The following is a 12,389-nucleotide window of genomic DNA, read 5'->3' on the forward strand; positions in this document are numbered from 1 at the left end:
TTGGGAGGTCTGTAGTAGACCCCCACCGTTAAATCTCTCACCCCTCGACTGCCTTGTACTCTAACCCAAAGCACCTCAGAATGCCCCTCCTCTGACACCTTGCTAATTAACGAGGATGTGTATTCCTCCTTGATATAGAGTGCCACGCCCCCACCTTTCCTTCCTATCCTGTCCCTCCTGTACAACCTATAGCCCTTGACATTCACCACCCAGTCATGCGTTTCGTCCCACCACGTTTCCGTGATCCCCACTATGTCCGGGCTGGTGTCAGCCATCAGGAGGGTGAGTTCCTTCTGCTTGTTTCCCAATCTATGAGCGTTTGTGTAGAGGTATTTGAGGCCTCCCATGGTTAGTACTTAGTACTTTATTAAGCGAATAGTAAACTAAATGCACAGTACCCAAGACACATTAATGAATGTGTAGGTGCACTCACTGAGAAGAGACTTCCATGGTCATCTAAGTCCAATCCCCTGCAGCGATGCAGGATACTATTTCTAAACCAGCCCAAAAAGATGCCAATGTTTAAAAAATTTTAATGAAGTATGCTTAGGTCACTGTCTTGACTTACACTTCTAAAAAAGATTTATTAAAAACAACTCTTTTTTATAAAATTTCAGCAAAACAATACCTCAATCACCAGCTACAGAAACAAATCCTACAAGGTGACAATATGATACAAAGCAGTAGCCATAAAACTCTTTGCTGTTTACAATGTAATAGCCTCTTCATGTTTTTAGTGATTTTCATAATCCAAAGCAAAGGAAGGACAGATTATCAAGTTTTTAATTTCTGTATATCACAGATCAAGAGCATCTGGAGTCCAAGGTGAAATAATTCATGTTGGTATGCATTTCTTTGTGTGTGCAAATGCTGTCATATGGTCACCATTTCTTTGCTCTTTGTTTAGGCCTTAATAAAACAGACAATTCACACACAAAAAATCTATTTTTATTCAGATATGAAATAGAGATGGAAACACACACATACACATATTTGTTAGCACATATTAAAGCTGTGTGATTATAAGTGCAAATTTAAGGTTTATTTCAGCAGTGACAGCCACACAAATCAATCTTCCCTCTTGGCAAGTCAAAATTAGTTTTTAGGCTCCACATATTCAAAACTTTACTCAAGCATGCCCACTTACGGAGGAACAACATACCACAGGATAAAATTCAACCTGCATAGGGAAAGAGTCCCCAAAACATAAAACCCTTCCTTGTATGTCCCCTCTAGTATTGCAAGGGATGGTAAATAGTAGCTCTCTATTTACTTTCTCTGCACAATTCTTGATTAAAAAATTGATCATACCCTTCCTTCAGCTGTTTTCTCTAAGCTAAAAAGTCCTATACCATTTTCTCTGTGTGCAGGAACCTCTCCATGCCCCTGACAATCCTTGTTCTCTTCTCAAAACCTATTCTTACAATAAATGTAGATTTTTTTTTGGCCTGGTAATCTGAATGGGAGCAAAGTCCATGTTTATTTGGATTTTTGCTTCCATTTTTATTTAGTAGCATTTTGTTAGAAAAATGGGTGCCCTCTAAAAAAACTGAAAGAAAAAAACAACCCACATAAGACTCGAGTATGGAATAAATTTGTTTTCTACAAGGATTAAAAACACCTTTAAAATTGGTGTCAAACAGACTACATTTAAGACAGTTGTTTTACCCACTACTGCTTCTTTCCCATCCAGTTACTTCTTGTGAACTGCTGACTGTGTATGGACATTTAGTATCTTCAAAAATGATTTATTCCATACCAATTTTTCACATGAAAACTCTTCCCCCCCAGGTGAAATGTCAGTTGCATTAGAAGAGGATGAGGATGTCTCATCGGATCCATTACTTTTTATTTCGCATGTCAGACCAATTGAACTAGGTAGAGTATGATGGTGTGGGAAGCAAAAAAACCACCATACTTACAGAGTAGAGTAATTCTGGTATGTCTTGTTGCAATAAGTTTTCACTAGCCTCAATAAGTTTTTGATTAATATAAGTTTACAACAAAAACAAGACTGAACTTTCATCCCTCTGGTTTTAATGGTTTTAACATTAAAAGCCTAATGAATAACTGGTTGTCTACCATAATACATGGCAGATGACCACTGCATGACCAATTTGCTGATTGCATGATTAGCTTTCACCCTCAGAAACCATCCCATGCTGCAGCTAAATCATATTAACTACATTTATCTTAATTTATTATTTACTAATGAAGCGTCTGTCATATGATACTGTGAGAAACATGCCCTTTGTGGTTTATCTGCAAGTCATCCGATTTCTGCATAAAATGGCAAATCTGTGAGCAAATGGGCTGAGGGGAAATCTGTAGGGACAAGACACAAAAGAATCCTGTATCCAAGAATGCCAACTCCCAGCTGAATAGCTCAAGTCTGCAGTAGCCTACACAGCAGTTATACCCGCTCCTGAAGCAGTGGTATGGCTACCAATTTGGTGGCCCACCAACCATGCAGTAACAACTTACCTGGGAATGGCTGAGCTGAAATGTTGCCTTGACTAAGGAAATTCTTGCTCAGCAGAGATGAGCAACTATAAGCCATCTGCTTCCCCAGCAAAAGTCCTCACAACCCTGTTGGTCCTGCTAGTTAGTCACCAGCTGACAGATTTGAAATAGCAAACAAACTCCTTCCCCAAACTACCAGAAGCTTTCACCTTGAATGTGGTGCATGTCTGCACTCATTAAGCAGGCAACTTGCCAACTAATGACAGGTTAAACAGAAGGTTTGTTCAAAGGATGGGAAGGCAGCAGTTCAGGAAAATAAAGTTTATTATGATATTAGTTGTACAATGGAGACCGTTGTGCTGAGATTCACTGCTGAATCTAAGAAATGTGGCACAGAACTTGCTTCCTAGGGAGCTGGGGAGGAACCTAAGATGGCTTGAGATCACCTGAGCTGGTTTAAGAGTGAGAGAGACCTCAATACAACTGATACAGCTCTGAGGAGCTGAGTAGCCAGTCCCTGGCTTCTGATAGGTAGAAGCAATTCACATGATACGTTTTGCCTATCCATCCTTGACATGCCCTTCCTGCCAGATGTATACATCTTTACTGATATTTCTACTCAGATCAATACTTAAAGGAGTAGAGGGTCTAAATCAATATTATTAATTAGCACTCAACAATGTAGCATAAGGCATCATCATTTGGGACATTGAAAGACTTTAGTTCTGGCTGAAGAGAAAAGGCAACCTTGTAAAAACAGACAAATTCACTACTGTGTAGTCCTTTTAAGTACACAGCCTTGGGACTGCAAAGGGGTGGTGGCTGGAACTATACACTCACCCAAACTTAATGTAGGCAATTCTCATTAAGTACAGAATAACCCATTTCAATTGCTGTCAGTGCTGTGGTATTAGCAGCCCCAAAACTGACTAGCTCCTGTCATTTTCAAGGCTTCTAATAGTCAGTTTCAGGGCTACTATTAGAAGCCTTGAAAATGACAGGAGCTAATCTGTTTCAGGGCTGTTATCTCCCCTCATTTTCAAGTCTTCTAATAGCAGCCTTGAAACTGACTAGCTCCTGTCAATTTCAAGGCTTTTAATAGCAGCCTTCTGACAGCTGCTTCCCCTTCACTGTTTCTGGCACCAATTATGCTGCAGTGAAATGGAGTTCAATTACATTATGAAGTAGACATCATGGCTGAAAGGTGCTATGCACTTAAGCAGTTTAGGCACTTGATAAATATACAGGTAACCAGAGTTTGTTAGAAACAAAAGGGCAAAAGATCGGGACCTGCATCTCATTACAGTCCTCAAATTAATAATGGTGTTATCTAATACACACACATAAATGGAGGTGACTGGACACAAGCTCTCAAAACTACAGTACCACAATCTAAATCTTGTCTAGTGAGCTTCACACAGATTTCAAGCTGTTTACAAAAGAAGGCATGTGCATTATTCGTATTTATGGACAGGGAAACTGAGATATGAACAAACACCCTGGAAGAAATCCTGCTTAAGTCTTTTCTGAAAGCAGAAAGGTAGAGAAGAGGTGCATCTTAGCAGGCATCTGCAACTTTCTTTTGTCACCTGGGTCTGCCCACTTTTTGAGGTCCCTTTCAGTCCTATATTCAAAGGCTTGTGAGGTAGGCTTTGGGTAAAAAGACAAATGAACACTCTGGTGAATTACCATGCTACCAAAACTATACAGCTATTACTATTTTTAGAGCTTCTTAAGAATTTTTTGGGGTTACCCTTTTCATTTGAAAAATGGTGATTCACTAAAACCAAGACGTTTCAACAGGGAACTGTTAATTTTTATAGATTTCTCTACTCAAATTTTTGAAAATGGTCAAAGTAGGATCTTAAGACACTCTAAAAAACAAAAGTTTTCATTGCCAGTTCCTAAATATTTGTGTTTATAAATGTAACCTAATTAGAATTTTTAAAAAGTAGCTAAAAGAAAACCATCCAAGTACCCTAGATCAGTGCTTCTCAAACTATCTGACGTGGTGGACTGGCAATTTTTTTTCCAGTGGGTCAGGGGCTGGTGCCCAGTTCAGCTGGTGGCAGCAACTGCATGTAACAGCACTACACAAATGCGCAACCGGCTGTTTCTTTCTCTTTCCTCACCTCGCACGACGTGACATCACCTGGAGTGTTGCAACATACAAACTGTGGCGCTATGACATATCAAGGTTATGCTTCTGAAAATATATTTCTTTCTTTCCTGGCAACTCGATGCAGACCGGCGACTGGTGGCTCGCAGACCGGCACCAGTCTGCAGACCACCACTTTGAGAAGCACTGCCCTGATCACTTAGTTTTTGTGACAATTTTTTTTTTTTTTAAGTTTTGATTTTTCAAGAAATTAAGAGGCAGGATTTTTTTTTAATTACCATCTTCACAAGGAACTGATAGCCATTTTCCACCTAGTACAATGTTTTACTGCAAAAAATCAGTTCACCTAGCCATTATGACCCAATTCAAGGCACTGTCCATGGCATTTCAAACCCTGCAAGTCAGACCTATCCATAAGAAGTGCTGGCCCAATTCAGAAATCTAAACAATCCTCCTACTGCACAACTATTAAATGTTCCTTAGCTGTGAAATGCAAAAATGAAAAAATTATATATATAATCTCAGACAAGGCAGATGTTAAAAACTTTATTAGGAAATTGTTAAAATTTTATTTATATAAATATAAATACATACATGTAGAATGTGAAGGGATAATAGAGGAACTTTCTCATTGAGAAAGATCAATTGAAACATATCAATTGATCTATCTATCTCAATTTCCTAATAAAGTTTTTAACATCTGTTCTCAGCACTTTTAAAGTGACAGACACTTCATTATCTGAGAGGTTAGAGATGGAGAGGAAGGAAAAGGCCAACAAAAGAAAATGAGAAAGATCCTCTTATCTCTTCAGACTCTACATGTATAGATTTATATTTATATAAATAAAATTTCAACAATTTCCTAATAAAGTTTTTAACACCTGCCTTGTCTGAAATATATATATTATTTTTTCCAGCGGGATTGTTAGCAGACAGATTAGTCAGCTGAGGCAATTCCCAATAGCTAAGCTGCAACCTCTTCAAGCTTCTTTGATGTTCATTGTGATCCATTATAGCAATCCCTATGGAGTACTGGTAATTTCAAAAGCCTGCTCCTAACACTCCTTCTTCAGAGCAGTGGTGCTTAACTTTTAGGTCCTGTGGGCCAAATGAGTGGTGTAGGGCTGGTCTGCAGGCCAAATCAGACCCCCACACCACAGAATCCTGCCTGCCCTGCAGGGGTATCTGGGCCCCATGCTGCCCTGCATGCCAGATCTAGTGCACAGGGTCATGGCTTATGGGGCTCCCCATGGACCTGTAGGGAGCTCTACAGGCTGGATGACAGGCACTGGGGGTCAGATCTGGCTCATGGGCTGGGGCTTCAGTATGCCTGTATTAAGGCACATGTAGAAACACAGTTGGTGTGTCACCTGCAAATTAGCCTTTTTAACTGTGCTGTATCAGCAGACCAGCTACTGCTAAGGCTTCTCTCAACAAACATAGAACCTTAATTATTAAACAAAGCAGGGGGGAAATTGCCATCTTTTTAAGTAAAGCTCTTCTAAGCAGAATGACTTGTGGACAACCATATGCAGCAATTATTCCTTAAACAAGTTTATCATTAAATACCTTATTTTGCAAAAGTATGCTTCACTGAATCTGAATGTGTTAGTGATATTTTTGCCACCAGAGAGAGTTCAACAACTATAAAAGTGTCTTAACACTCTCACCTGGACTGCCCTTTAGAAAAGGATGATTTCAGAGGCATTATTTATATCACCAGTCTAACTGTAAAATTTGTGCCAACTACTCTGCATATTAACTTAATTTGCAAGTATGCAAATGACTTGCAGAATAAAGGGGAAATCATGACTTTTCTAAATCTGCACAAGATTCTATGAAAGACAGAAAATCCTATTTCACTGCCATTAGGAGCACAAAATAAAACTAGTTAAGCAAATTCACTATTACACAAAAAACTCAAGCACACATTTTTAAAATATAGTTTATTTATTAAGATGTTTTAAAAATATTGCAAAAAAAGTTAGAAATCACTCTTATGAAAATTATTGTTTACCAGTTCTGCACAGTATGTTTTCTGATTAATCAGATCAATTTATTTTTATAATGGACTGAGCTTGGGAAATGTCCCACTCCAAACTATGAAAATTGGGTTCTGTACCCAGCTCTTTTATGGACTTGTGTGACTTTAGGGAAATAATCATTATGCACACCAGACAAAGCTTTTTTGTAAGGGTTAATGACCTGATTCTACAAATATCTACATAAGTTTAACTTCCTACATGCATGCAAAACCAAAAAGATTCCATACATTCATGAAATTAAGTCCACGTCTGCAGGGTCAAGGCCTAGCTGATTGGTGTTTGGATAGTGCCCTGAGGTCATGAGATGGAAGACGTTTCATAAATGTCTTACTATTTTAAACAATAAACAGCACTACAAAACAAATCTATTGATCCTGAAATCAATCTGTCTGAGAAAAGAGAACTACTAATTAGACAAACTAAAATGCATCATTATAAACGTCACATACTGTACACAAGAGCTGCACATACTATACAGCTTCATAATTTAACAAAATGCTGACAATTCACTGCTTGATATTATTTCTTTGATATTATTTTTATTTTTGCTCCATCGTGTTTGGGGAAAAATTGTTAAGAAATAAAAACCACTTTCCTTCAATTCTCATTCTCTCTGTCCTCCCTCTACCCCAACTACCTAATGCAGGTAACCCGTATCTGTGTCTCTCCACCACCCCTCATGATGCAGGTAATCCAACCTCAGCACTAGACGCTTCCAAAAATCCACCTTTTATTCCAACGGTAGCAAGCGAAGGAGGAAAACACTGGACTGTTAATGAAGTCAGAGCTCTAATATGCATATGGTCAGACAAAAACATCCAGCAACAACTGGAGGGCACAGTGAGAAATAAAAGAATATTTGAACAGGTTGCTGCTAGGCTTCAAAAATTCGGAATTGACAGGGACTGGAAGCAGTGCAGAACAAAGTATAAAAATCTAAAACATGAATACAAGAGCGTAAAAAACGCCCAAGACTCAGGGAATGTGAATAAAAGTATGATATTCTTTAATGAACTGGATGCTATTCTGGGACACAGTACTGTTGAACAATCAAGTAAATCAGATAACAATGAAAGCAAGAGGCCTACAGAATGGACAGAAGCTAATACAGAAAAGGACTCCATAGGTAAGAACTCTGGCTATCCAAACATTGTTTGCCATTATTAGTTTTCAAGCATTAAAACAACTTAAAAAGTTACACAAGCATCTGCTAGATCAGTGGTTCCCAAAGTATGATCTATGGACAACACTGTTTTATAAGGACAGCTAGCAGAACAGCGCATACTCCCTCCCATCCCCACTTTTCAATTAAAATACTGGCAATAAAAGGGTGAACTAGTCCAAAAAGTATTGACAGCAGTCCACTGCTCCAAAATATTTCAAAACCAATGAGCTACCCAAAATATTTATTGGGAAAAAAGCAAACAAACCATGAATGGAAACATGCTAACTTGTCTAGTGGGTTAATTCTAAAATAATACTGTATTACACAGGTTGATCTTTCACACTAGGTAACAATCATCAAATCCTTTTACAAAAGGAAATGACATGTAAAGGCTAAGAAGAGATTTCTCTTTCAAATGATATGTAAAAATATGAAGAGATTACGATTCAAAAGAAATGCAGGGAAGCCCTTTCAAATGCAAAAAGAGGTAAAGGAGGTTGTTCTGACCCAAACAATGGCAAGATTATCTGCAGGAAGGAACAGAGAAAAGACTAGAACTACAAGAGTGGAGGAAGAAAGCAGGAGAGCAGAGAAAGTGCAGGTTTGGCCTATGGTCATGTTAACAATGCCCTCCTCATGCCCTACTCCCCCCTTTAACTTTTCAACACACATCTCACTTTGTTCCAGAAACAGGACAAACCTGTAGATGTTGCGGAAAAGCTTCATTATCCATAACATTTTCTAGCATAATTTTCTAGCTGTTGAAAATTATGAAAAGCTGTAAAGACAGCAGGTAGAACCGTAGCAGGATCTGCATTTTATTCTGTGTGGTCATAGTTACCTGTCAATGTTAAGTGATATTGCTAGGTGAATAAATTATAAGAACTTTAAAGATCTAGTCAAGGGGGTCCACAGCTTGGTACCCTGGGTTCACTGCTGGTTAAAAGGAGGAAAGAAAGTAACAAACAAACAATGAATAATGTACTGAAACAAACTTCTACAACTGCAAAAGTACTATAGATAAGCAATATCCTAATTCAATAATACATTATTTACACAGAAACATCAGGAGACACAGGTGAAGAGGATTCTGTTAGTAATGTTTCAGAAGACCTACGAGTTATAGAAATAAAGAAATGTTCTGAGTCAGGTAATTTAAACGTTCCTGTTTTCTTTTAAATTGTAGTTTAAAATAAAATTCATATCTAAACTCCCAAAGCAACATTTTGAAACACCCACAGAGCAATATAAAGGCCTAAAAGTAGAAGAAAAAAAGAATGTCAATAGACTGTGTAGTATTGATCACTATGTAATCTTTATCTTTATCTATATATGCAGTGCTCCCTACAAAATTTGATGAAAATAATACTGTATGCAATAGGTTGGAATGCCCAAGGACCACACGTATAAAAGAAGAAGAAACTGGTTTAGGTGAGCTGAGTTTCATTTCCTGTTATTTACTTCAGTTTTACAACTCCACAATTTGGCATTGTTCAGTCAGCTGTGGTATAACCCAATATGAAATTTTGCTTATTCATTAGTTGTCACAAAGTCCACACTGGTCTGGTGGTTCATGGAGGTGTCATGAATGTTTTCTTGTACTGATATGGCATGAGTGGTCTCACTCTGGAAGGCACTCTGAATGTAAGATCTGTATCCATTTCTGTTGCCGTTATCACAGTATATATATTTATGCTGTCTGTATATATATTTTATTGTTTGGGATACGGTTTAGTCAAAGTAAGGGAGTGGGCAGAACTGCTAAACTCTTTTAGTATTGTGACACAAGGACAAGAAAAATTGCTACTCCCATACATAAGCAGAAGACATTATTAGGTACCCAAGGCATTGTCTGCCTGTAATAGGGAAATCAACTCCTCTATAGAAAAGGCATCCGAGAGAAAAGGCCCATCAGCCAGAGGAATTCCAGGTGCCTCAGGGAGACCAGGGTTCTTGGTTGTAGCTGTGTTGGTCTAAGGACATAGGCAGGCAAGGTTCTTTGGCTTGGATATCTTTTATTAGACAACTAGTTGGAGAAAGTTATTTGCAAGCTTTCGGGCACAAACACCCTTCCTCAGGCAATGGGAGACACTGCCATTTGTCTTGGGCTGTGTCTAAATAGACAGTGGGGGACCAGAAATTTATGGAGGATTCTGGAGACGCATGATCAATTAGAATACTGCTGATGGGGGTAGGTGGGTACTAGTTTTGGGGGTATTTGAGGGTCCAAGATAGATTCAGGGTCTTTTGGATTTTTCCTCAGGCTGGATAAGGCTCAGGAGCCAGTGCTGGCAGAAACAGCAGGATGGCTGATTTCTGCTGATGCTGACAGGTCTCTCAGAAGGGCTAGGGTGTAGCCAGATGAGAGGGTAAGAAACTTTACTTGCCTAGTTTTTCTGTCTACAAAGTTATGGTCACTTTTGCTTGTATAATTCTTTTCTCCTACCTAAGAAATCCTTTCGTCTCCTTACTGGTTGCTTGTAGAACGAGCGATCTCTGGGCAAGTGATATTCCAGACTAGCCCATTCTGTGGAAAGGGAGACCTAAAATTTCTTTCACAACCCAAAGGAGAAACCACCTGGAGCTCTTTGCTGTAGCTGTGGGGTCTAGTATAAGGGCAGTGGAGTTCAGATAGGGAGATAGTCCAGGGGAACCCAAGTCTGTTCCTTGGGACAACAGTGGAACAGCAGGGAGATGCTCTGGGGGGCACTCTGTAGATGGGTTTGTGACAAGAGTAAAGTCTGACAAATGTTTAAAAGGTAAAAATGTCAAATGGGAAGATAAAAAAAAGATGTAAGTTGCTTCCTGTTGGCTACAGAATGAGGGTTCAGTGTTCTACCCCCATGTGGTGTTTACAGAGATGCAGGACAGATTATGGCTGGTAGTTCAATATTCAGGGTAAAAGTAGGGGCTTAACACTCAATTGGAGGGGTGCAGAAATGATTTACTGTAATGTCACTAGGGACAGACAGAAGTAACTTCCAAAATGGTTTCAAGTGAAGTGTGCTTGGAAACTTTTCAGGTAAACCATTTCAGCCAGGGGACAAACATACAGCCCCTGGGACATTCCCCAGCTGCAGCGTCCTCTTGTGCTAACAAGATAGGCAGAAGCACACTAGAGCAGCATTTTTCAGCCTGCGGGTTGCAAGAATATATGAAAAGGTTGCAAACAAACCAGGGCTGGTGCTGGGGCTGGACAGCTGGCAGCCTCTGCCTCTCTGTCCCTGGACAAATTGTGTCCAGGGACAGAGAAGCAAAAAGTGAAACACTTCAAAGTAGTGGCTCATTTAAAGAGCTACTGCTCTGCAGAGTTTCAGCAGCTCTTCGAATGTTTCAAAGGGCATGGGCAGACACAGTTCTTTGGGTAAATCTGATATCTTTTACTGGACCAACTAAAATAGTTGGAAAACTTCTTTGCAAGCTTTCAGGTACAAACACCCTTCTTCAGGCAGAGGAAGCATCTGCAGCAGTCAAAGGACATGTATATTTATACAGCTGGCCCTCTGAAACTGTTTCAAATATGGTTTTAAGCATTTCTAGTAAAGACTCTGTGACCTCCCTTAGCTGCAAGAAACTGAGTATGCTTATAAAATAAGATTTTTATTAAGGGGTACTATGGTAGGCTATGATAGGCTACGGCATTCAAAGAATCTAATGTAAAACTAAAGAGTTTTAATGTAAAACTTGAATCTTTTGGCAGATGGTTCTGTGAACACTACCTCAGAGAACCTAGCAGTTCCATATACTCTGAAAGAGACTGCTGTGATAAGTGAGTGATTAAAGCATTTCATTGATCACAAGAAGTAATTTGAGGTGTACTGGATGGTATTACTGTAGCTCATTTCCTTAAGGCAGGAACTGTGTGCTATTAAAAATGTAAGTTCAGTCACATTCTCCCTTTGTCATAAAAGCACATAACCACATATTCTACAGACAATGAGGCTAAGTACAGAGAGTCACAAACCCAAAGCTAAATAAATTCAGTCTTTGCAGGTTAAACTGTAAATGTGGGAGAAGTCAAAACTGGACAACATGACTAATCTTTGTAGGTTAAACATGGGATGGCAGCCAGGGTGGGGGATCAGACCCTTGAAGGCTCTCCCCTCCACTCCAGCAGGGTGGGGGGGCATGGCCAGGTCCCAGCTCAAAACTGGCCTGCCAAGGCAGAGTTGGGGGAAGAGTGGTTTAAACTCCCTCCTTGGTCCATATAGGACCTCAACCAGGGTCTGTCTGGGGGGCAATAGAGCCCCTCCCCAGGATCCCACCACAACACCCCAAGTGTACCTGCTCAAGGCCCCCTCTCCCCACTGGAGTAGAGTGGAAAAAGCCTGGGAGGGGTTGACTTCCCATGGCCAGGCAGACCTTGGCTGAGGTCACATACAGGCCAGGGAGGGGGTTTAAATCCCCACCCCTCTGCCTTAGCCTGCAGGGCTAGGTGGGGGTCTGTCCATAACCTCTTCACTTCATTTCAGTTGGGAGTGGAAGAAAAGCCTGGGAGGGGTTGCCTCCCCCAGCTGGGGTCCCATGTGGACCAAGGAAGCAGTTTAAACTCCCCTCCCCCAACTCTGCCTCAGCATGCCAGCTCTGGGCCATGCTG

The 12,389-nt window shown here is 40.0% G+C and overlaps 2 protein-coding genes across 5 annotated transcripts in view; one reads left to right on the top strand and one right to left on the bottom strand.

Annotated features, from left to right (window-relative positions):
* The window catches only part of PPAT (phosphoribosyl pyrophosphate amidotransferase), a 92,566-nt gene that overhangs the window by 45,312 nt on the left and 34,865 nt on the right, over positions 1-12,389 (bottom strand). The gene's annotated exons all lie outside the window — the stretch shown is intronic.
* LOC109322078 (multifunctional protein ADE2) overlaps positions 1-12,389 on the top strand; it is a 70,488-nt gene that overhangs the window by 4,855 nt on the left and 53,244 nt on the right. Inside the window, exons 2-6 of one of the 4 annotated variants that reach the window (XM_019552920.1) lie at positions 1,792-1,878; positions 7,274-7,753; positions 8,853-8,942; positions 9,131-9,223; positions 11,493-11,561. In XM_019552920.1, the coding sequence (XP_019408465.1) occupies positions 1,792-1,878; positions 7,274-7,753; positions 8,853-8,942; positions 9,131-9,223; positions 11,493-11,561 (819 nt within the window). The remainder of the gene's footprint in view (positions 1-1,791; positions 1,879-7,273; positions 7,754-8,852; positions 8,943-9,130; positions 9,224-11,492; positions 11,562-12,389) is intronic. The other 3 variants (XM_019552921.1, XM_019552922.1, XM_019552923.1) reach the window with 3 other exon arrangements.

Source organism: Crocodylus porosus, unplaced genomic scaffold (assembly GCF_001723895.1).
Source record: "Crocodylus porosus isolate Cpor-Errol unplaced genomic scaffold, CroPor_comp1, whole genome shotgun sequence".
Lineage (NCBI taxonomy): Eukaryota > Metazoa > Chordata > Crocodylia > Crocodylidae > Crocodylus > Crocodylus porosus.